General features: G+C 39.2%; 1 protein-coding gene across 1 annotated transcript in view; it reads right to left on the reverse strand.

Annotated features, from left to right (window-relative positions):
• The window catches only part of LOC144016275 (copine-8-like), a 49,224-nt gene that overhangs the window by 1,304 nt on the left and 25,894 nt on the right, over positions 1-22,026 (reverse strand). Inside the window, exons 12-20 of the mRNA XM_077517174.1 lie at positions 21,420-21,476; positions 20,610-20,671; positions 20,418-20,464; positions 18,898-19,079; positions 17,342-17,469; positions 16,121-16,223; positions 15,632-15,689; positions 14,293-14,366; positions 12,997-13,194 (exon numbers count right to left, since the gene is read on the reverse strand). Coding sequence (XP_077373300.1) covers positions 12,997-13,194; positions 14,293-14,366; positions 15,632-15,689; positions 16,121-16,223; positions 17,342-17,469; positions 18,898-19,079; positions 20,418-20,464; positions 20,610-20,671; positions 21,420-21,476 — 909 coding nt within the window. The remainder of the gene's footprint in view (positions 1-12,996; positions 13,195-14,292; positions 14,367-15,631; positions 15,690-16,120; positions 16,224-17,341; positions 17,470-18,897; positions 19,080-20,417; positions 20,465-20,609; positions 20,672-21,419; positions 21,477-22,026) is intronic.

Here is a 22,026-nt window from a genome sequence, read left to right on the forward strand (position 1 = left end):
TTAATCACATTGAGACTGGCATGAGCACACTGTAACGCAACTCAAATTCGATGAAGTGATTTTCGTGCAGTTTATTTTGTTGACAACGTCAGACGGTTTCAAATTACGGGTTTAAACTTGGATTTAGGGTTTCAAATTTTGGTTTAGGATTTCCAAGCAGGATTTCAAAGTTGGGTTTCAAACTAATATGTTTCAAACTATAGTTAGGATTTCAAATTTCCTCCAATTTCATTTTTTTTGTTGTCAACAATTTAGTTCGGGTCAGCGGCAGTGAATCAATTTGATCCCACCCTCAACGTGGAAATTATTTATAGATTGTGTTGCTGCGTTAAAGTTTCATGGCGGCATGAAAAGTGTATTTCTGTGAGCATAATGGGCTTCTTTCTCCTCTTTTTTCCCCCCCCTCCATCTCCCGCCTATAGGAACAAGACAGCGCTATAAATAGATTATGCTACATGTTGACTTCAATATTTCACAAGGCCCGACACTCACTTGAGCATTAATCATTCATTCCTAGCTCATTAATTTCATTTTTTGCAGATGCTAAGGAAATTGTGATGATAAACAGAACAGGAAATGGTATTGTGGTAGGGGCAACCCTTGATATTTATTTATATTGTATGATTTATTTATTTATTTATTTTTTTGGCAACACATATTCCAAAAAATATATATATAATCTACAAACCAAAAATTGAATTATTTCCATTACTCTTCTCGATGAACATATTCATTTCACATGACTTTGGTTTCAAAGTGTAAACACATTGAATTGGGACCACGGAGCTAAAATAAGCAGCAATCATATTTAATAATCATCCAGCTTTGTTGACGGCGCTCGACATTCACATGGAGTTTGTTGTTATTGAGCCTTCAGACGTCTACACACGAGGATTACGTAAGATGCTCGCTCGCCTCCACAGCCTGGGCGACGTGGAGCAAGCCTGATGGGGGGCCGTTTCAATGTGAGCACATTAGGAAAGGCCCTGCTATGTGAGCTGTCACTTGTTGCTAGGCAGAATTCACCAAGCACAAGCGATACTTGATTCATTGAACAATTTTCAGCAGTGAAAAAAAGTTATTTGGTCCAGAATGTATTTGATAACTTTATTAATTTTCATGTACAATTAATACCTTTAAAAAGTAATTTTTTCGACTTGCTTTCGACTGATGATGACATCACCTGTGCTGCCGTAACGACCAATCATGGCTCACCTGTTTTCTGGTTTTGGTCAGTAAACTGAGCCATAATTGGTCGTTACCTACTTCCTCAGCGCAGGTGATGTCATCATCAGTCGACAACAAGTAGAAAAATTACTTTTTAAAGGTATTAATTGTATATGAAAAATAATTAAGTTACCACATTAATTATAGACAAAATATGAACTTTTTACTGCTGAAAATGGCTCAATGAGTCAAGTACCCCTTTAACCAAACCAAACCTCGTGCATACAGCAGGATCAAACTGAATGCTAACTGTAATCCTATCTCTAATTTTAAACCTGAACCATAGTTTAAAACCCTAATTTGAAACCCTACTTTCACACATTTTGACAGTTTAAATTTTGAACCCCTAATTTCATAGCCAGTGTTATAAATTGTGACCCTGCTTTGAAACTCGACTCCACTCTGAAATAAACCCTACTTTGAAACCCTAACTCGAGTTTAAACCTTACTGAAAATCTATACTAATTTAAAACCCTACTTCGAAATGCTATATGCTTCGAAAACTCTTCGAAATCATAATTTGAAACCCTAACGTAGTTTGAAACACTAAACCTCGTTTAAAACCCTAATTTTCATTTGATCTTTACTTGTCTCGAAGAAGTACAATAAAAGTAAACAAACTAACTAACCACATCCTAAAACTCTAATTTGAACCCTACATTGAAAAGTGAGGTCACACATTTTGACAGTGGAATTTTTAACCAGTAATTGCACCGTTATAAATTGTGACACTACTTTGAGACCAAACTCCTACTCTGAAACCCTAATTTCAAACACCAACAAGTTTGAAACCCTAATTTAAAATCCTAGATGAAAACCTTACTTCAATCAACTAATGTAAATTTTTCTGCCTATGACTAATTTACTTATCCATCTCAAACAGACTGTTATGATATGGCACCGTGCTAACTTGATTGATTTATATTTAATCTTGGCAGCAGTTAACAAGTTTTTTTTTTTTTTTGTATGACAGCTGAGAAGGTTCAAATGTGACCAAACTTTGACGTGCAGACCATCTTTCGAGTGCGATTACGTGCTCTGCTCGGTCTCTTAATACTAACACGGCTTTGCGTCAGATTGTGATGTAATATTTCATTCTGAAAGTCTGCATCAGTCGCCTTAAGAATCAGCGCGTTGTTACGCAACATTCCAAAAAAAAGACAACCACGTCTCAGGAAGGCCCGGGAGAAGCTAAAAATAGAACGCTGGGCACGAAAAGGAAAGGACGGGGGGGTTATATTTAGCCAAAGAGACACCCCCTCCGCTTCTATTAATAACAGGCGATGTTGCTTTCGGTCCTGAGTGTGCCTTGTACTTGCCAGGACGTCTCCATGTACGCGTGCGCCATGAGTCAAAGAGACACATGCCGCCCTCTCAGGTCACTCTTGCTTCTTCTTCGATCCTGCATGCGTGCATATTCCGCGCTCATGGGAAATAAAAAAAAAAAAGGCTGTGTATGAGGCATGGAGCGATGTGAGATTCATGCTGAGCTTGTTCAAGTGGGCTTTATTGCTTTGGAGCGGCTAAACAGGCGGTCTGGCAGCGAGTGATTCCCTCAGTGGCAAAACCTCAAAAGTTAGGGGAGGAGAAAAATAAAATAAAAAAGCAGTCGTGGTTGTTGTGAGAGGTTTGTTTCCTCACACTGTTTCAGATCAAATTGTTGAGATAAGGGGTTGAAATAATGCTTTTCAAATAAACTTCATTAAGTAACGCGACCATTTGAAATTAAGGATTAAAAATTAGATTTGCGTACATTTCATGGGACTGGAGTTCTTCTTATTATCTTCTTATCAGTTTATTGGCTGAAGTTGAGCGTAACCACTAATCTGTATACAGTCTTCCCTCGCTATAACGCGGTTCACTTTTCGCGGTCTCGCTGTATCGCGGATTTTTTTTTAAGTGCAATTTTGCATTTTTTTTGTTTCCAGTAATATACCCATTTTATAAAATTTATGAAGGTTTGAACATTGTCAATGTTTGAACAAGAGAGAAATGTGAGAACATGTAAATTCCTCAATGAGAAAAGTGTATAAATTGTGCGGTCGGGGATTTTAGAGCCTTAAAACATTTATAAGAGTTGGAAAACATAAAGCTAACTACTTCGCGGATTTCATTTATTGCGGGTATTTTTTGGAACCTAACCCCAGCGGAAAACGAGGGAACACTGTATATTACTGGAGAGCAGAGCCTTTGAAGCCACAGGGTGGCCATCTTAACTCCTCCCTTCTCGTGGTAAAATCAATGAAGCAATTATAAATTGCTGATATAATGTACAGTTACTTATTGAAAACTGCTAACAGTCACAAGGCAAATAGTGACCCCTGTGTGCCACTATAATAGATACGCCTCTCCACTGAGCAGCAGCTGAATCCCAACTTGACATTCTGAACCACAACAAGAACAATCGGTAGTAAACTGACCACACTTAAGAGCCATTAATTTAATATTGATATTTTCACAAATTGGACTGTGACACTAAGCAACAAGTGGATAAAACTATTTTTATTTCTGAAACTGAATTATTAGCTGCAAGTTTGTGTCTTTGCGTAGCTAGAAATGTTTACCCCACCCTCTTTTTTAATTTTTTTTTAGTATTTGCTGCGGGCTGCCAAAAAATGTATGGAGGGCCGCAAATGGCCCCCGGGCCGTAGTTTGGACACCGTTGGTATAACCTGTACATTTACATACAGATTAAACATATACAGCTCGTATGCTCTTAGTATAGGGCCGGGAGGTATGTGTGTTGCTAACCTGGCAATAGCCATTAATGTAGCTTTGTAGTTAGCTAGCATCAAAGTCTTTAATAAGATCACAGAAAAGACTATTCATTACTGTCAGCCGTTACCACGCCAAGACAACAACCACGCTAAATGGTGCATAGCATACAGCTTTGTTTACCTTTCCCTCTCCCACTCGCTCCAAAATCCTTACTCCTGTTGCCTTCATAGCCACTCCAAACCATAGGAAACTAAACAACTTATGAACTATATCTTATGTAACATTGCTAAGCAATACGTCTGTGGTCAGTGTAGGTTATAAATTCTGGTAGGTGTTCAGTGTGAAAAATGTGGACATGATGGGACTCCTTCAGTTGGTACTGACTCGGTTATTGATGATGGACATCAGAAAAAACACTTCTGTCAATTTTTCGAAGTTTTCCGTTGACGTTCATTGACGGATTGACGGACCGTCTTGATCTTTTTCATACTTGCAAGATAAAAAATTTAAAAATGTGCTTTGTGTTGTTTTGTCTGCCGTCGTATGTCTGCGTGAAGCATCTGTGCGAGTTTGGCTGTCTAAATGTAACGTGTGACTATCATAGCTTCATGTGGGAGATCTCGTTTGTTCCATTTTGCTCCTTTTCTACTCCTGTCAACGAATGCATTTTCTTGAAAACATTAACCTGCTACGTGTTTCCTATGTGTTGTGCATGAGTGCCAATTACCGCTTCTATACTTAGCTATCAGTAGGAGGCAAGTATTATAAGAAAATAATAATAGGGGGTGAAGAGGGAGTTAAAAGTCATACGCTGATAAGCACAGACAGACGCTCATTAAATGTTGGACAGAACTTTAAAAAGAAAACTAAATAAATAGAAGTTGTAATTAGCACCTTGTCACTTGTTAGCAAAGCAGCCTACGCACTTGGTCGGTAGGATGGGCTGCGTATTAAGCATCTAGCCATTGTTTCCATTTTTTTTTTTTTTTTTTTAAACCATGCTATAAAAAAATACAACAATGTCACCTGGTAGAGGCAAACCTTCACTTGTGTTTGTTTGTCCACCTGCTTTAGCAAGCAGATGACTTCTTGGTTCATGCCAGTGCTGTTATGCTAATATATATATATATATATATATATATATATATATATATATATATATATATATATATATATATATATATATATATATATATATATATATATATATATATATATATATATATATATATATATATATGAGGTGACAAAGAGTTGAAATAGTAATATTTATTGAAAGATTCTTACAGAAATAATCATTTTGAACCAATTTCATCTTGGCTTCCATATACAAGAAGAGTAGAACCAGTGCTGGTTTGTGACGTGGCAAACAGATGACACATGTTCTCGTCATGGGTGTTATCGTGTTTACACAAGCGTCATGCAAATGCCATCAACAGCCAGAAAAGAAGTAAAGGCTCGTTTTACTTGGAGTTAAGGAAGACCGTCTGTTTCATTATGCAGCGGGATCTGTGGTCTGATCTGTGCTCAGTTTTTTTGGGATCAGTCCACCAAATTGGGTCCATAAAAGCTTGCTTTCCATCAAGCGGTACAGTTTTTGTTTTGGGATTGCTACCAACCAACCCTCACCAACCAAATGCAAGATTTAGGGGCCTTTTGTTTTTCTTTCTTTTTTAAGATAAAAGGTTTCGTTTATCTTGACTAGTTTCGGCATTGACTGCCGCCTTCCTCAGAAGCTGTCAGAATGTGATGTGCCTTCTTATATCAGCTGATGTTTCTGAGCATAGCCGGTGTGGCAATACTGTCATATGACGCTCCACGATAGTAGGAAGGTTCCTTCATCTCTGTTGAGTGTGCCCGGGCGCCGCTTCCTAATCTTTAGGGCTCTTTTTATACATCGTTTGTATTCTTTTGTTCCAATGATATTTGCTTTGTCCCAGCCCAGTCCAAAGCAAATATCATTGGAACAGAAGAACAAAAATACAAATGATGGATAAAAGAAGCCATAGAGATTAGGAAACGGGGCCCAGACAGGCGGACAAACTCAACAGAGTTGAAGGAACCTTCCTACGATCCCCACACATGAGATCCACTTCTCCAGAGACCGGCAGGCGACGGAGGGTGTAGTTGGCATGGAGCGTCATATGACAGTACTGCCACGCCGGTTACGCCCAGAAACATCAGCTGATAAGAAGACACGTCACAACTTTCAGTCTGACAGGCAAGGTAAACGAAACCTTTTGTCTTAAAAAAGAAAAACAAAAGACTGCATAGATTTTAAGACAAGATTAACATTTTTAACCAAGATTTAGGGACTTCTAAGGATCAGGGAATGTTCTCTTGAAGTAAATTTGGAATGTAAAGGTAATGTAGGAATGGAACTGGAGTTCTTTCCAGACTGTTTTTTGTGGAGCTTTCCTTCCACAATCTTGAGTGGTTCTCAGGAGAATTTAAGGGTCCACTGATTGTTACATTTGAGTAACATTTGAACAGAAAGTCATACATGGATGAAACCGAGTCCTTTCCAGAAAGAGTTTTGGTTAAGCATTAGTATCAAGTATGTCTTCCTATGACTAGTGTTGTTCCAATACCGTTTTTTGGCACCCGATACCAATACCCAGCTTTGAGGTATCGGCCGATACCGATACCATACCGATACTTAAAGTTTTTTTTCCTCAACATGAAAAAGCTGTTCTTCTATTGGTTCAAAGCATTGAAGAGCCAATAGGATATCTTAGATCGGCATGCAGTGAACATGTCACATAACAATGAACATCGTGCACGAGCAAGACACAAGATGCTTGCATCTAAAATCCTATATTAGTGTTGGAATTAATTAATTGGTATCGGCATGTTACTGGTGAGTAGTCACCGATACCGATACCACTGTTTTAATGCAGTATCGGCACATCTGCCGATACCAGTATCGGTATCGGAACAACACTACCTATGACTACAACAAAAATGGGATTTGGTTAAACTTTCCAATAGTACCAAACCAACCGTGCCCTTTTTCAATGTTTATGGTACCAAATTTGAATTTTATTTGTATTTTTGTTTTAAATGTTTGAAGTCCATTTGGAGCAGAATTTCATACAGGGTTGAAATCAAGTTCTTTCCAGAAAATCATTGGTTGATCCTGCCCTTGTGACATAGGGTTGCACCCAACGGGAATTTAGGGGTTTTTAAGGGTCCGGGGATCATTTCGTAGTAACTTTAGAATGCAAGGTCATCTGTACAGCAATGAAAGTGCCTTTCATGACATTGGAAATAACTCGTCCAGGGATGATTCGACTGTTTTCGAACTGAACTGTACTGCTTGTTGGAAACATAGCAAACAACTTGGATGAGTCTGACAGAGGAGTGACTGTAAAATATAAAATAAAAAAACTGAACAAATCTTTATCTTCAGGAATAGTTGCACAATTCCAAGATCAACCTGTAAGATTGTTAAGGCAAAACAGTACAAACCAACTCCAGTGATACTATTGTTTTTAAAATCCACTTGTTAGAAAATAACACACACATGCAAACTCAATGCATGCTGGGATAAGAGAGGATATTCATCAGAAGCATTCCGTGGATTAACCGTATTCATATCATAAGAGACAGTCCAAAAAAAAAAAAAAGAACAGCGAGGTGGTTACATGGCCTGGCGGGCTGCAATGTGAATGAAGCGATGGACGGAGGCGGCGACCACCGTTTTTCTTGCCTCGTCGTCCGTCAATGCTCTCCATTGTTACTCCTACACGGCCTCAGAGGAACAGTGATTTCACACTTGGCGGCATCATGCGACCACACTGCCGGAAGACATCCAAAGCCCACCCTCCAAACTCCCCCGTCGTCATGCGAACACTATTCATTCGCTCTTCCTGAGGGCACGTGAGTGAAAGCATGCCAAACAACGGATTGCCCAATAAAAACAGTCCTTTGCGTGCTTTATATATGTTTATATCTGAATGGAGCACCGATTGTCACCACTAAAACATGTGTTGTTTGCTTGTCACTTCAGAGAAATCGATTTTTAAAAATGACTCACAATGCCTGCACTCGTCACTATTTGGACACGCATACATGCCTTCAAGTCTGACGACAGTTTTGCATTGGACATGCACGATTACGAGAAACGTGTTGATGGAAATTGGAAATACTGAAAAGAAAACCGATGAGGTTCCTGACCAGGGGCTACCAAACTTCTTGAAACTGAAAAATACCCCTTGGGTACTAATTAACACGATGGATGGGCTACCAGTTGGATACAGACTTACTAAGTTACAAGGTACTAAACAGAAAAATATCAATATGAAACACTATATATATTTCTTCCGGTGTTTACATTTTGAAATGATCACTTCTACAACATTCTTGGGAAATCCCAATGTAGCAGCTGCTGGTAAGGAAGAGCTAGCTAGACCTGCTCAACAGAAACACAAGCAGTCTAAAACAATCCATAAAGAAGGATCTAAAAGGCTCAAGAGTAGACAAGACCAAAAGATAAATAAACGATCAGATCAACTTAGTTGCATTGGGTGACAACGGAAACCGAAAATTCGGAAAACATCGGCCAACTAAACAGAAAAGCAAGCGGTCTAAACCAACCCACTACAAAAATAAATGATCAAACCCAAGCTAACCGTCATGTCAATTGAAAGTACTGTAAACAATGACAAGGGGTTTTAGACCAACCCTACAGGAAAAAAAGGTCAGTCTAAAACAACAAAAGAGCAAAATGAATGATCAACAAGCCCGACTGTATTAGGTCATGGAGACTGAAAAATACTGAAATCTTCTGACATGGAATTAAGGGGTTTTAGACCAATCCAAAATACAACAGGTGGGCTAAACCAAGTCACCGGTATTTGGTCATGACGGAAACTGAAAATATAGACAACGAATTAGGAAGTTGAAGAGTGGAGACCAACCAATGACATAACATCAACAGGAAAAATAAGCGGTCTAAACCAATCCAAAGGAAAAGTAAATGTGATTGAGGATTAATCAAACAGCAGAATCAACTTTCTAAACCAGACCAAAACAAGTCTGTCAAAAAAAAAACAAAAAAAAAACAACATCTCCATACATAAGTATGAAAATGATATTAAAATAGTTAAAACATTGACAATGAACTAAGAGGTCCTAGACCAGGAATGGGCAAACTTGGTCCTCGGGGGCCAGAGTCCTGCAGGTTTTGGAGGTTTCCCTCTTCCAACACAGCTGATTGCCATCAACAGGATCATTATCAGACTTTTGCAGCGCTTGCTGATGAGCTGATCATATACCAGCTGTGTTGGAGAAGAGAACTATCCAAAACCTGCAGGACTCCGGCTCTCGAGGACCCAGTTTGTCCATCCCTGTCCTAGACCAACCCAACAAAACAATACACAGTACTGTGAAACAGTATTGGGTCATGAAATAGTAATAGGAATAGGAAGCCTTTTACCAAGTGTGGAATTGTCCAAAAGGGTTCTAGACCAGCATAGCATAAAAACAATCCATTATCCATATCATTATCTCTCCTCCTTTAACTTTTCTTGATTCCAAAAAAAAATTTTTTTATCAGGACTGGCAGTGGACCAAGCTACGTCTCCTCAAGTCTGCATTAGCTTCACTTGTTAGCATCGGCTAATTAGCTAATCAGCCTACCGAGAAGCGCAACTGGTCATCACTGATGCATCCGAGTGCTGCATCGTTAGCAGACATCTTTGTCAAGTCTTGCTATTTCCTGATCCCTGCCTTAAAAACGTCAAATATCATCCCGTTTTTTGTTTTTCTTTTTAAACGAGGTCGCTGATGGCGCAATTAATAGCGAGCGACGTGAGAGCACAGTTCCTCTGAGAGCACAATCGAAAGTCGGCCCGGTTACACAAGCGTCATGCATGTTTCATACGTGCGTTCGATGCACATACGCCAGACGGAGAGAGCGTGGGCGAGCGACATCCAACTTGTCGTCATGAATAAATGAACCCTTATGCCTCGTGATATGAGCTGCACACTATAATTTATATACTCATTATATACTGGATGGACGATAACACCAACTGGACACAGAATTAGGGACACCATCGGATGAAATCCAATGCAAAAAAAAACACCCAAAATGTTTGGTGACATAAGTTTTTCGTTTGTATTCAGCTATGGGAAATGTGGGTGTATTAATTTTTTTATTTATTGGTCCTCTAATTGTATTTATTACAAATACTTAGATGAACCAACCAAAGTAATAATAAGAAAACAAATATTTTAAATAATAGGGTTATTTTACTAAGTCAGAATGTATTTTTGCTTTGGATCTTATTGGACTGTGTACCTAATCAAGTGTCCAGTGCATCTCAACAAGCCATATTTTGTTTGATGCTACATTTGTTACTCAGGTGCAAAAAGTACACAAATACATGTCAAAATAAATAAATAAATAAATAACATAAAAAATTATAGTAATAGTCAACAGTGTAAAAAGTCTGTCAGACCACCCTTTCATTGCCGACATTACAGGAAACAATTACACGAAACAAAGTGTTGGAGGCGGGGGGGAGGGGCAATGCTACAGAGTGTCAGTGTTCACAATATAGAGTTATAAAAAATACAGGCCTGTCGTTCATCATTTAAATATGAATAACTCAACATAGAAACACGGATAAGGCCTGTTAGTCATAATTTAAATATGATTACAGGCCTCGGTACAAAATATGATACATAAAGAAGCAGCATTACATGTAATAATAAGATAAATATCATCATGAGCCCATACACCAAAGAAAGGCAGATATTTGTACAGTGTATAAATATATACTGTATTTATATGTATAAGAAAACATTTTACAAGCGTGTTGGATGTGTATTTTGAGGCCTGACTTAGAAAATGTTGTAAACCTTAATAAATCGGACCTAGAATTTTTTCATACAGTGAATAGGAAGAGAGTAGTCGCTTGTTTGTGCTTGACTTTACATTAAAATAAACAGAGAAATAAAAATAACTAAAAAATGAGGATCGTGGCTCAACGTAGTGCAGTTTGGGACTTCTTCTTTTTTTTTTTTTTTTCTCCAGGAACTTTAATGGGGTGCAATATGAATAATCACCCCCCACTCTTTTCTCAATCTCTTTGAGATTGGAAGTGGCCCTGAAAAGTTGGCAGCCAGAAGCTATTAAATTAATAAATCAGTGCAATACTTTATTCATGGCTCACATTGTTATTATTCGGAATGAGATAGCGGCGAGGAAATGTTATGTATCAGAACTTTTGGAAGCATTTACACCTGTCATGATACAATAAAAACACAAAATCTATGTGACTTTTTAAATACCAATACAAAAAAAATAACTGTCAGTTACAAAGATTTAGCACGGGTGTCAACCGTTTGACAGTTATCATCAATTTCGATGCGATCGTCATGTAAGAAGTGTACCACCATTTATGATAACGATCATAAATCATCATATCCTCCTGACTACCAGGAAAAAAAAACATTGTACCATCATGTTTATTTTGATATTCCCCAATCTTTGTGAAGTAACTGGAATACTGAAAAAGAAAAAAAAAAAAAAAAAAAAAAAGTTTTTATTTTTAAGCTATGATGTGTCCACTACAGAGGACATTTTTAAAATTTTATTTATTTATTTAAATGCTAGGCTCAAATACAGTTAAAATAATAAATTCAAACAATACTTTAATGTGTTCTTAAGAGTCTTATAGAAAACATGCTAACAACATCTAAAGTCTAAATTTGTTCAATAAAAAGTGCTTGCACTGAGGGAAGCCATTTTCTTTATGATGCAACCAAAGGTAGCAAAGCCCCACCCCTACACATTTGGTATCATTGGAAAGCTCTGAATGTCCTCCATAGAGCACACAAGGAGTTAATTCAATCGTATGCACTGGGTTGGAGATATTCAGGTTTAAAAAGGTCCACTACAGAGGACAAATTTGAATTGCTGGTAGTCAGGAGGTTACCATCACAACGGGATGATTTGTTACGACATGAATTGCCAGTTATTATGGGTACCAACCAATCCAAAACAGGGATAAAGGGTACTGCATCAGTGACAGTCGGTATCATCAGTTATGTTGCGTACGGCCAGTTACGACGGGCGTCAACAAATACGATATTATTGTACTGTCTCTTACGATGAGTATGGCCAATTACTACTGTAATCGGTTACAAGTTATCATCAGTTCCAATGGGTATTATGACAGGTATGATCAATTTCGCTAGGTATGACTAACGATGGTTATCACGGGAACTGAGAGTTATCGTCAGCTAAATTAGCTGCAAACATTTCAGCACCACTTGATACTTCAGACCTATACTTTACTAAAATGATAATGTGTAAATGCTACTAGAATTCAGCAGTCATTCACTCCCGGCCTCTTGTTTCTCTCTCTCTATCTCTCTCTCTCTTTTTTTTTTTTTTTTTTTTTTTTGCAATAATGTGATTGGGATCCAACAGTGAAAAAAACCCCCAGTAAGAATTCAAAGGCTTGAATAACAACAGACAGGCTAGCATGCTTTGGCAACACACTCAGAGGTAGGAGGACAAAAGATATGCAAACCAAAATAATGATGACACGTTGTAGTCCAGTTTTGAAGTGAAGGGTGTGGATTACTGCCTAGCTACTGGTCCAAAAAGCCGTGTGGAAGAACGCTGGCAAAAAGTAAGGCCGGTTCACGTCGGTGTGGCGGGACAAAGCCCTGAGTGCAGGACGACAGTGCATGCTTCTCTTTAACTAGCACATGCTCCATTTAATAACATAGTAAATATGAAAAAGTCGAGACTGCATCCTCACATTGATTGGTAGTTTCATCCCTTTCCAGGCCTCAACTTGTAAACATTTATATATGGAGAGACATAACTCAACTCGCTCACAGAAGCAGGATCCGGCTGAGCGCGCACCCCTAAAACGGCTACCGTTCCCCACTGTCAGTTCGTGCGGCGTCCACCTGCATGGCGTTCCGACAACAGCGATCGCTCAACACCTCAAACGCTTCCAGTGAAGATTTGGAAGAAGAAGAAGAAGGAGAAGACGAGGCCTCGGAAGCTTAGATGCGGCTTACCCGTCTGGTGAGGAGAGGGTGAAGGGCCGGCGGGGGGCACGGCGTGTAAGGGGGCGGCAGCGGACCGGGTTTGATCCCCCGTGTCCTCATGTAAGACAGGAACTGGTCGGGGATTTCCGCCAGCACTTCCTTGGCCAGCCGGGCCATGCTGAGGATGTGGTTGCCCCTGCGGTCGATGTAGTCCCGGAACGGAACAAACTTAAAGACACAAATAATTGGATGGTATGTCAACATTCAAATCAAATTCAATTCAATACATTCATTAAAAAAAAGAGAAATGAAAGGGGACAGAAAGAAGCAAAACTTATGTTATTTGCCCCTAATCAACAACAAGAAAAAAATAACACAAAGTAATCAACAACAACATAAACAACAACAACAAAAAAACAAAGTAAATGACAGCGAGTGGTCAAAATGTTTTCAATATAACAATTCTATGTAATATATATATATATATATATATATATATATATATATATATATATATATATATATATATATATATATATATATATATATATATATATATATATATATGTATTTATTTTATTTTTTTCCCAGTAATTGAGCTTTTATCAGGTTTTTGAAGGTGCAGATAGACCGGGATAATTTTGTTTTACAATCCAGATTGTTCCATAAACTAACACCTTGAGTTAATATACATCATTCTTTTAGTTTTGTTCTATATTTTGTTTTAGAGAAAATATCTGTTCCTCTTAATTTATACTCACTTCCTCTTTTTTTTTTTTTTTTTTTTTAATTAATTTGTATATTAACTGGTAAACTTTCATGATAGGCTTTAAACATTATTTTAAGACGGTTAAACTCCATCAATTCATTACATTTTAAAATGTTTAGTTGTATTGTAAAAATGGATTAGTGTGGTCTCTGTATCCACAGTCGCAAACGACACGGATAGCACGTTTCTGTAAAAGAAAGATGGAATCGGTGAACATTTGATAAAGTGTCCTTTGAAATAGTGTCAGACTCCAAGGCATGATACTGTATGTATTGCCTTACTTTATGGAATGTATTTTTGCTAAGTGTTGTCATGTTAGCATTAATCATTTCTTAGTAGAAATACAGTACAGTAGTCTTGGACTTGAGGGAAAGCGCCTCTTGTCCTTTATTGCCCGATGTGAGCACACCAACTGCTAGCATGTGCTGTTGTCTAGCTAGCGGACGAATGTACACAAACAAAAACATCAACAAGGACTTAATGAGCGAGCTAGCTGCTATTTCTCCCTGTGAAGATTTTCTGCTGAGTCATGACAAGAGCCTGGGAAAGTTTCATACCTGAACAATGTCCCGTTCCGCAAAACGTCCTTGGGAGGAGATCCTCTCCTCATCCCCATCCAGTTCGATCATTTCTGAGGGAGGAAGAATGACATCAGTTGAACACATTACACACAAACGTTAGCCTTTCCTCTATACTCATTTGAAATAGTGCCAGATTTCAGAGAAAGATTGAAAATCCTTAATCTGTCTTGGTGCTTTCTCTGCCCAAATTGCTGTCTTGTTGTGTTTTAGCATAACAATTGTTAGCATATTAGCATTTTATCCCCTCATTAGAAAAAGAACCTGACTACAGGGCGAGATGTAATATCCTTATCAATCTGCTGTAGTACTTTCTCAATCCTGGTTTCGATCTGGATATGTGAGCATAAAAACTGTTCTTTAATAGTACCGAAATGGGGGCTCAATGTAGATTGTTGCTAATGCTATAAGGTAGCATGCTGATAGCATGCTCATGTTTTATCAATTAGACTCTCAATCCAAATAGTTCAGATGTAAAAGATGTAAAATAGATAGCAAGCTGACTATGAACTTTAGTACTTCGGTTGCTTTTTTTTGCTGTATATTAGCATACCAACGTTTTACGTTTAATCATTCCTCATTCAAAAAAGTAAGCTTATATATTCCTGATCAATTTTAGCAATTTATGTACTCAGGCAGCTATTTTGTTGTATTTTAGTGTACCAATTGTAAACAGGTTAATGTTTTATTCATTCACATTAGGAAATAGCAATACCAAGCTGCTTCAGCACTTTATACTATCTTGCTGATTTTAGCATACTAATCGTTAGCACACTCACAGTTAATTATTTTCATTAGAAAATAGTACCCCATTAAAACAGCACAATGTTATTAATGTGTCTTAGGACTTTCTGTTCAAAGTTTGCAGGCTGTTAATCTTGCTGCATTAGGGCACACTAATGGTTAGCATTTTATCGTCATTAGGAAATCGCATCCTTATTAAAGTAAAACGTTCTTGTCATAAAATCTTCATCGATCTGAGTGCATTCGATATTGAAGTTGCTAAGTTGCCCTGTTTTAGCATAGCAACTGTTTGCATTCAAGCCAGTATCATTACTGGTGCCCAGTTCTATAAATAAATAAAAAACTCTGCTGGGTGAGTGTTTTGCTGTGACGTTATGTGGGAAATAAGCGCTCGTCCTCCGGCGTGACAACGGGGAATTTTCCCCTCAGCGGCGGCGTGCCGGGGAAGAGCAACAATTATCGAGAAGCGGGCATGGAGAGAAGCCCTGTGCCATGTGGGAGCGGAGATAGCGAGTGTGGAAAGGAGGATTAACGGTGAACGCACATACGCGGGCGCGATCTGCACGCCGCTTACCATCAAATTCTGCTGGTCCGACCCCGACAATTATAATTGACATGGGCAGAGAGGCGGCCTGTGAGGGTGAGAGGAGAAAGAAAGCATCAGAGGCAAGGAGGGGGATTTGGCACTGTTTGCTATCTTTGGGGCTGCAGGCTGTCAGTGAAATAGTGCCGCTAATTACTGGCGGAGCCCATGAGAAAAAGGAAGCACCATTGTGGGGGGAAAAAAAAAAAGAAAAAAAAAAAAGACTAAAATCAATCTGCCTTTTTCTTGTCTGCTCACTTTTCTCATTTCAATGTTGGGAGTTAGTGGGTCCAAAAAGCAGAGATGGGAAACTTCCGATGAGATGGTTGGGCAGAGTGACACGGCCTAAAAATTCAATCTCAGATTTTTCCCCACAAAAAAAAGAAAAAAAAAAGAAAATCTATTTTATAACTTCTTTTACAGAAAAAGCAAATATACACAATGCATACACACAATAAAAAAAAAGAAACAATGGCTTACGTTGACAATGGACTCTTTGGTTTGAGCCATGTCCGTGATGACGCCGTCCGAAATGATGAGCAGGATGAAGTACTGAGAGCCGTCCGTTACCGCCGACGCGTACCTGCAACGGTGGGAATGTTAGTAAAGATGGGAAATGAAAATTCCGTCCCTTAGACCAGTTCCAGTTAGCGTCATGAAATGTAGCAGACCCACAAACAGAACATCTAAAGACTCCAAATCCAAAAAGACACAGGAAGTCGACCATTTTGGTTTGAAGTGGACGTACTAGGTTCAGAAGTGCACACCAAAATTCCGTAAAAATTCAGCCCCTCGATCCAGCTTTTGGTCGCAACATATTTGGTAAACAGCTCGATCATGAATAGACCCACAAAAACATCTAAAGAATCCAAATCCAAAAGTGCATACCAAAATTCCGTAATAAAAAAAAAATCAGCCCTGGATCCAGTTTTACCTAGCAACAAAACATTTGGTTAACATGTCTATCATGAATAGACTCACAAAAAAAAATCAAAATAATCCAGATCCAAAAAGGCACAGGAAGTCTGCCATTTTGGTTTGAAGTGGACATTCTTGGTTCAGAAGTGCACACCAAAATTCCGTAAAAATTCAGCCCCTGGATCCAGTTTTACTAAGCAACAACAAATTTGGCAGACATGTCTATTATATATATAGACCCACAAAAACATCTAAATAACCCAGATCCCAAAAGACACAGGAAGTCTGCCATTTTGGCTTGAAGTGGACATTCTTGGTTCAGAAGTGCACACCAAAATTCCGTAAAAATTCAGCCCTGGATCCAGCTTTACTTAGCAACAACACATTTGGTAAATGTGTCTATCATGAATAGACCCACCAAAACATCTAAATAACCCAGATCCCAAAAGACATAGGAAGTCTGCCATTTTGGTTTCAAGTGGACATCCTTGGTTCAGAAGTGCACACCAAAATTCCGTAAAAATTCAGCCCCTGGATCCAGTTTTACTTAGCAACAACAACTGTGGTAGACCCACAAAAACATCTGAAGAAGCCAAATCCAAATAGACACAGGACATCGGCCATTTCCAGATTACTTGTCCTACATATTTTCCCCAATTGCTCCCACACTTGAAGCCCTTATAAAAACTAGACAGATTGGCAAAACCTTCTTCCTCACATGTGGGTGGAGCACGGTGATGAAGTTTGATGAATGGTCATAAAACGTGCAACGCTTATTAGTACCTGGCCACGTGGTTGATGACCGGGGAGAAGTGGGTGGGCCCGTAGAGGCGCACTGACTTGAGACTCTGGTAATAAGCCTCCATCACGCCCTCGATGCCGCTACAGTACGGATTCTGCGGGTTGCCGTTCTGCAAGCACACGCACGCACAAAAGTGATGATGAAACAAACAAAGCGGCAAACTCTTAAAGGAGCCACGTTGCATTATTTAAGAGCTCCGTACGTGGGAGGCTTTCTAAGCTCCGGTGTAATGATGTCACAAGGGCAGCAGCCACTGTCGGAAGATGACCACGTTTTAGCCCTTAGTGGAGAAATGGATGCATGTGCGCCAGTTAGCGCTAACGAGAAACATCTGGAAGGAAGAGTAGATGCGATCTGGATATCTGGCGCCGTGTTATGGATGGAAATCCAGTCTTGTGATTGACATGAACAAATGACATCATCCTTAAACTGCCCGAAAAAAAAGCCAGCTATTTTACTTGAAGTCCAGTAAGTGGACACCAGAAATCTTTTGGAAAATTCTGCCCTCAGAGGCAGTTTGACTTAGCAACAGGAAATTTGGCAGACATGTCTACCAACAGCAGACCCACAAAAAAGTCTCAAGAAGCCCTGCTTGAAAAGACACAGGAAGTCGGCCATATTGGTTTCAAGTCACGATTTTAGGTTCAGTTGTGAACCCTAGAATTTTAGGAAAATTCAGCCCCCGAAGCCAGTTTCAATGAGCAACATGAAATTTGGTACACGTGCTTATCATAAGTAGACCCACAAAAAAAGTCTCAAGCCGCCATGTCTGAAAAGACAGGACGTTTGCTCTATTGGTTAAAAGTGGCATTTGTGGATCTCACTCTGCTTCATCTATCCTTCCTTTAGTCTTTCCTCTGGTCTCTTGATATCGCCCTAATCTTGTTGAAATTCAGATGTTTGTGATAGATTCTGGATTTTTAACTCTGTGGGTGGAGGTTACTGTCTGGTTGGTCTTGGATCTCACGTTGCTTCATCTTTACTTACTTTGATCCTTCCTTTGGTCTCCTTACAACTTCATGACTCTGGCGGGACTTTGAACTATCTGGTTACGGTGAAGGATTGATAATAGGTTTCAGGTGAATTAAAGAGCACAAACTCGCATGCACGCACACACATGCACAAAAACAAGAGAGCGATGATGATGACATGTTGACTCGGGGAGGTTGCCGAATGAATAATACTGAGCTCTCAGAACAGAAAAAGAAAAAAAAAAAAAGATGTGACATTTTAGTATTTTGGGAAATCTTTGCACCTAAATCCAGTTTTAAATTATTTTTTTTACGCATGTCTCGTGTGAGTAGACCAATCTAAAAATACACAAGTAGGTCAGCCATTTTGGTTTGAAGCAAACATTTTAGTCTAATATGAGCCATTTTCACAGATTTTGTGAGAAAACTCAGGTCATGAAGTTGCATCCACTTGACAACAGGAAATGTGATCTCCACCTTAACTTGCTTCAGCATCATGCCATTGAATTTATTTTCAATTTTATTACATATGTGTGCGATCCGGACAAATCCTCTCTCGTCCTCACCAGGGCAAACTCGTGCGAAACGCGTCCGTCGGGGGGCAGCTTGGCTCCGAAGCCGAGCGCCGGGAACATCTTGTCGCTGTCGTAGTCCTGGATGATTTCGCCCACCGCCCGAAGCGCCATGGCGTAGTCGTTCAGCTGGTACGGACTCATGTAATGCAACGAGGTGGGCTGCGACGGGTTGCCTGCGTGGGCATAGAACGGGCACGTGTCAGCATGGTGATGTCGCATACCACAAGTTTGAGGACGTCACTGAAATGCAAATCGTAAGTGAGTCTCAAGTCTTAATCTTTATTTTTCAAGCAAGTCCCAAGTTACGAGTCGAGTTGTCACCCCAATAAATTGCATTTATTTCTTTTGGAGAAAAACTGTTTCTGAAATAATATATTATCATCCCCTACAGTCATATCAAAGAACAATGCTGCAGTGTTTTTATTTTTTATTTTTTTTAACATTTCAAGAAATGACAGCCCCAAAAGTATCACACAAATAATCACCCCCCCTCCCCGCCACCCCCACCTCATACTTGAGTGCCTTTGAGTAGTTTTGTAATAAAAACTCACCCTGGCCTCCAGCCAAACTGCCTGGAATAAAACAATTATGTCGCTAATATCACCATTTCTATGTGCAATCACACCAAGCAGCGACGGGATGACGGGGAGCCGCACCAGCACGCGGGGCCTAAAGTTAATTACGTTTAATAACTCTGCTGCTGTTACGCATGTTTGCCTCCAGGCGACTCATAAAGCCTCACAAGAGAAACATTAGCAGTGCTTCCGAGTGGAAAGTTTGCAAAAACTAGTCCCTTTTACTTTTTGCGTGTATTTTTAATATGGTACTGCCGAACTTAGTATGGAATTGAATGTATTGCCATTGCACGTCACAAGTACAATACATAGTAAAAATAAATAAATATAAATCACTTATGAGTTAAAACCAGTCCAATAGACACAAAACAATGACCAACAGAAGGGGACATAATGGGAAGCCTGACAGGTCGCCAAAATGGCTTCTCAAACTCTCAGGTGAAAAAGAAAAACAAGGAACGGGCAGCTTTTTTTTTTTTTAGATTTTTTTTATTTATTTTTTTTTAAATAAGACAAATTAAATTTGCAATTAAAATTTGCATTTTTTTATTTTTGTTAAATAGTACTAAATATTTTCTGAGATTTTATAAAAAAAAAATCTAATTTTCTAATTTAATTAAATATTAAAATAAAAACATTAAAAACATCTTTAAAAATGTATACTTTTTATAACACCACAAAAACATCAAAAATCAAATTAAGCACGCATTTTGGGTTCAAGTTATGCACCCAGAATTTGGGGAAAATTTTGTCCAGTAGGTCAGTTTTACTGAGCAAAATAAAATTCTGTATGCATGTGCAGTACATCCGAGTGACATTTAATCACAACCTCTCTCAACATAGCTTGATTTTCAAACAAAAGAGGGCAACGTCAATCTCAACAAAGTGAGCCCAGCATGTTGCCTTTCGTCACTTCAAGCGAGAACACGCACTCACCGTTTGATGCCGTGAAATCGATCGCCACCGTGAAATTAATCTGCGTCCTGCAAAGACAAAAAAAAAAAAAAAAAAAAAGACGGGATATTAAATCAGCGCCATCATGGGATTTGGCGACATGTTGTGCCGTTGAAAAGTCCGCAATTAAGAGGGACGTCACAGCCTCGCCTGCTCGTCTGCATTCGGGCTTACCCGCCTCGGATGTAATCCAGGAAGGACAGCTCAGTGTCCACCAGGCATGACAACAAGGTTACCTGCAACACGACATTTACATTAGAAAAATATCACGAATAAAGATGTCAGCAAATGTCCATACTGAAATTATAATGGTCTCACAAGTTAATTTTCTACCTTCTCCCATCTAGTGGAAGAACATTTTATTGTTATTTTCGTCACTATATGACGCTGGCATAGATAGATGAACATAATAACAGCCTCCAAAATTTCTTGACAATAATATGATCTATGCTGTCCCACCAGTCTAACTACAGTATTCTGGTTAATATCATGTTAGTTGAAGATGAGTTAAGCAGCATCGGTTATCGGTATCAGAAGGCGGCCATTTTGCCACTTGCTGTCAAGTAAAAATGACATCACAGTAGCAACCAATCACAGCTCAGCTTCAGAAAACAGGTGAGCTGTGATTGGTGGTCGTCTGAGCACTGAGCAACTGTGATGTCATCTTCAGTCGGCAGCAAGTGGCAAAATGGCCGCTCCCTGGGATGGATAAAAATGGCTGGATTCTGCTTCATAACTCATATTCCACAATTGTAATATTAATAGAATGTCATGTTTAGACTAGAGAGGTCACATTTAATATATTACTGTCAAGAAATGTTTAAGGTTGACTTCCCTTTAATTTTCAGACCAATTACTGTAAAATCTAAGTGTATAAAACACACCCATGTATAAAGTTAAAATCAAATTTAAAAATTATTTCATCTGGTCGAATTTGTGCACACTTTCAGATTTAGGCACGTGAACCCGCACACGCCAACTCACCGTTCCTGAGTTTTGGTACTTTTTCTTCTTCTTTCCTTTCTTCTTTGGATTTAGCACCTGTGGAGGAAAACAACAAATAGCTGACACCGAGTGTCTTACGTTGATGGTTGCCATGGTGACGGCTAATGAGCGTAGCTCGCCAACACGCTGGGGACACCGAGCGGCTGCCGTTACTTTGTTTTCAATCCACCAAGCGTCACCGTAAAGTTGACGCGGGCTGTCAAATATCAATGTACTTCTTTTGCTGCGTTGTCTTTCATGCGCTATAAAGCGTGTGGAGCCTCACAAAAAAATGAAGAATGTTGGAAAGAAGGCGGTGTAGGCAAAATGGAGATGGCATGCAAAGGAGGCGCAACGTCGTCGTCTTTTCCCCGTCAGCATTTTTTTTTCTCGCTCTCGACCTTCACTGGTGGTTTGATCACAGAGTCGAGGTCGATGAACTCCACCGAGTACAAATAGTTAAGGAACGGAGGCTGCCCCAATACTGATATTTGCACTATATACACACACATCAGCAGTTCATTCCTAATGATGTAACATGCACTGGACACTTGATTAGGTACACCTGAACCATCCAAATGACACCTGCTGGCCGTTTTTGTAATAA

The sequence above is a fragment of the Festucalex cinctus genome, chromosome 3, assembly GCF_051991245.1.
Source record: "Festucalex cinctus isolate MCC-2025b chromosome 3, RoL_Fcin_1.0, whole genome shotgun sequence".
Taxonomy (NCBI): domain Eukaryota; kingdom Metazoa; phylum Chordata; class Actinopteri; order Syngnathiformes; family Syngnathidae; genus Festucalex; species Festucalex cinctus.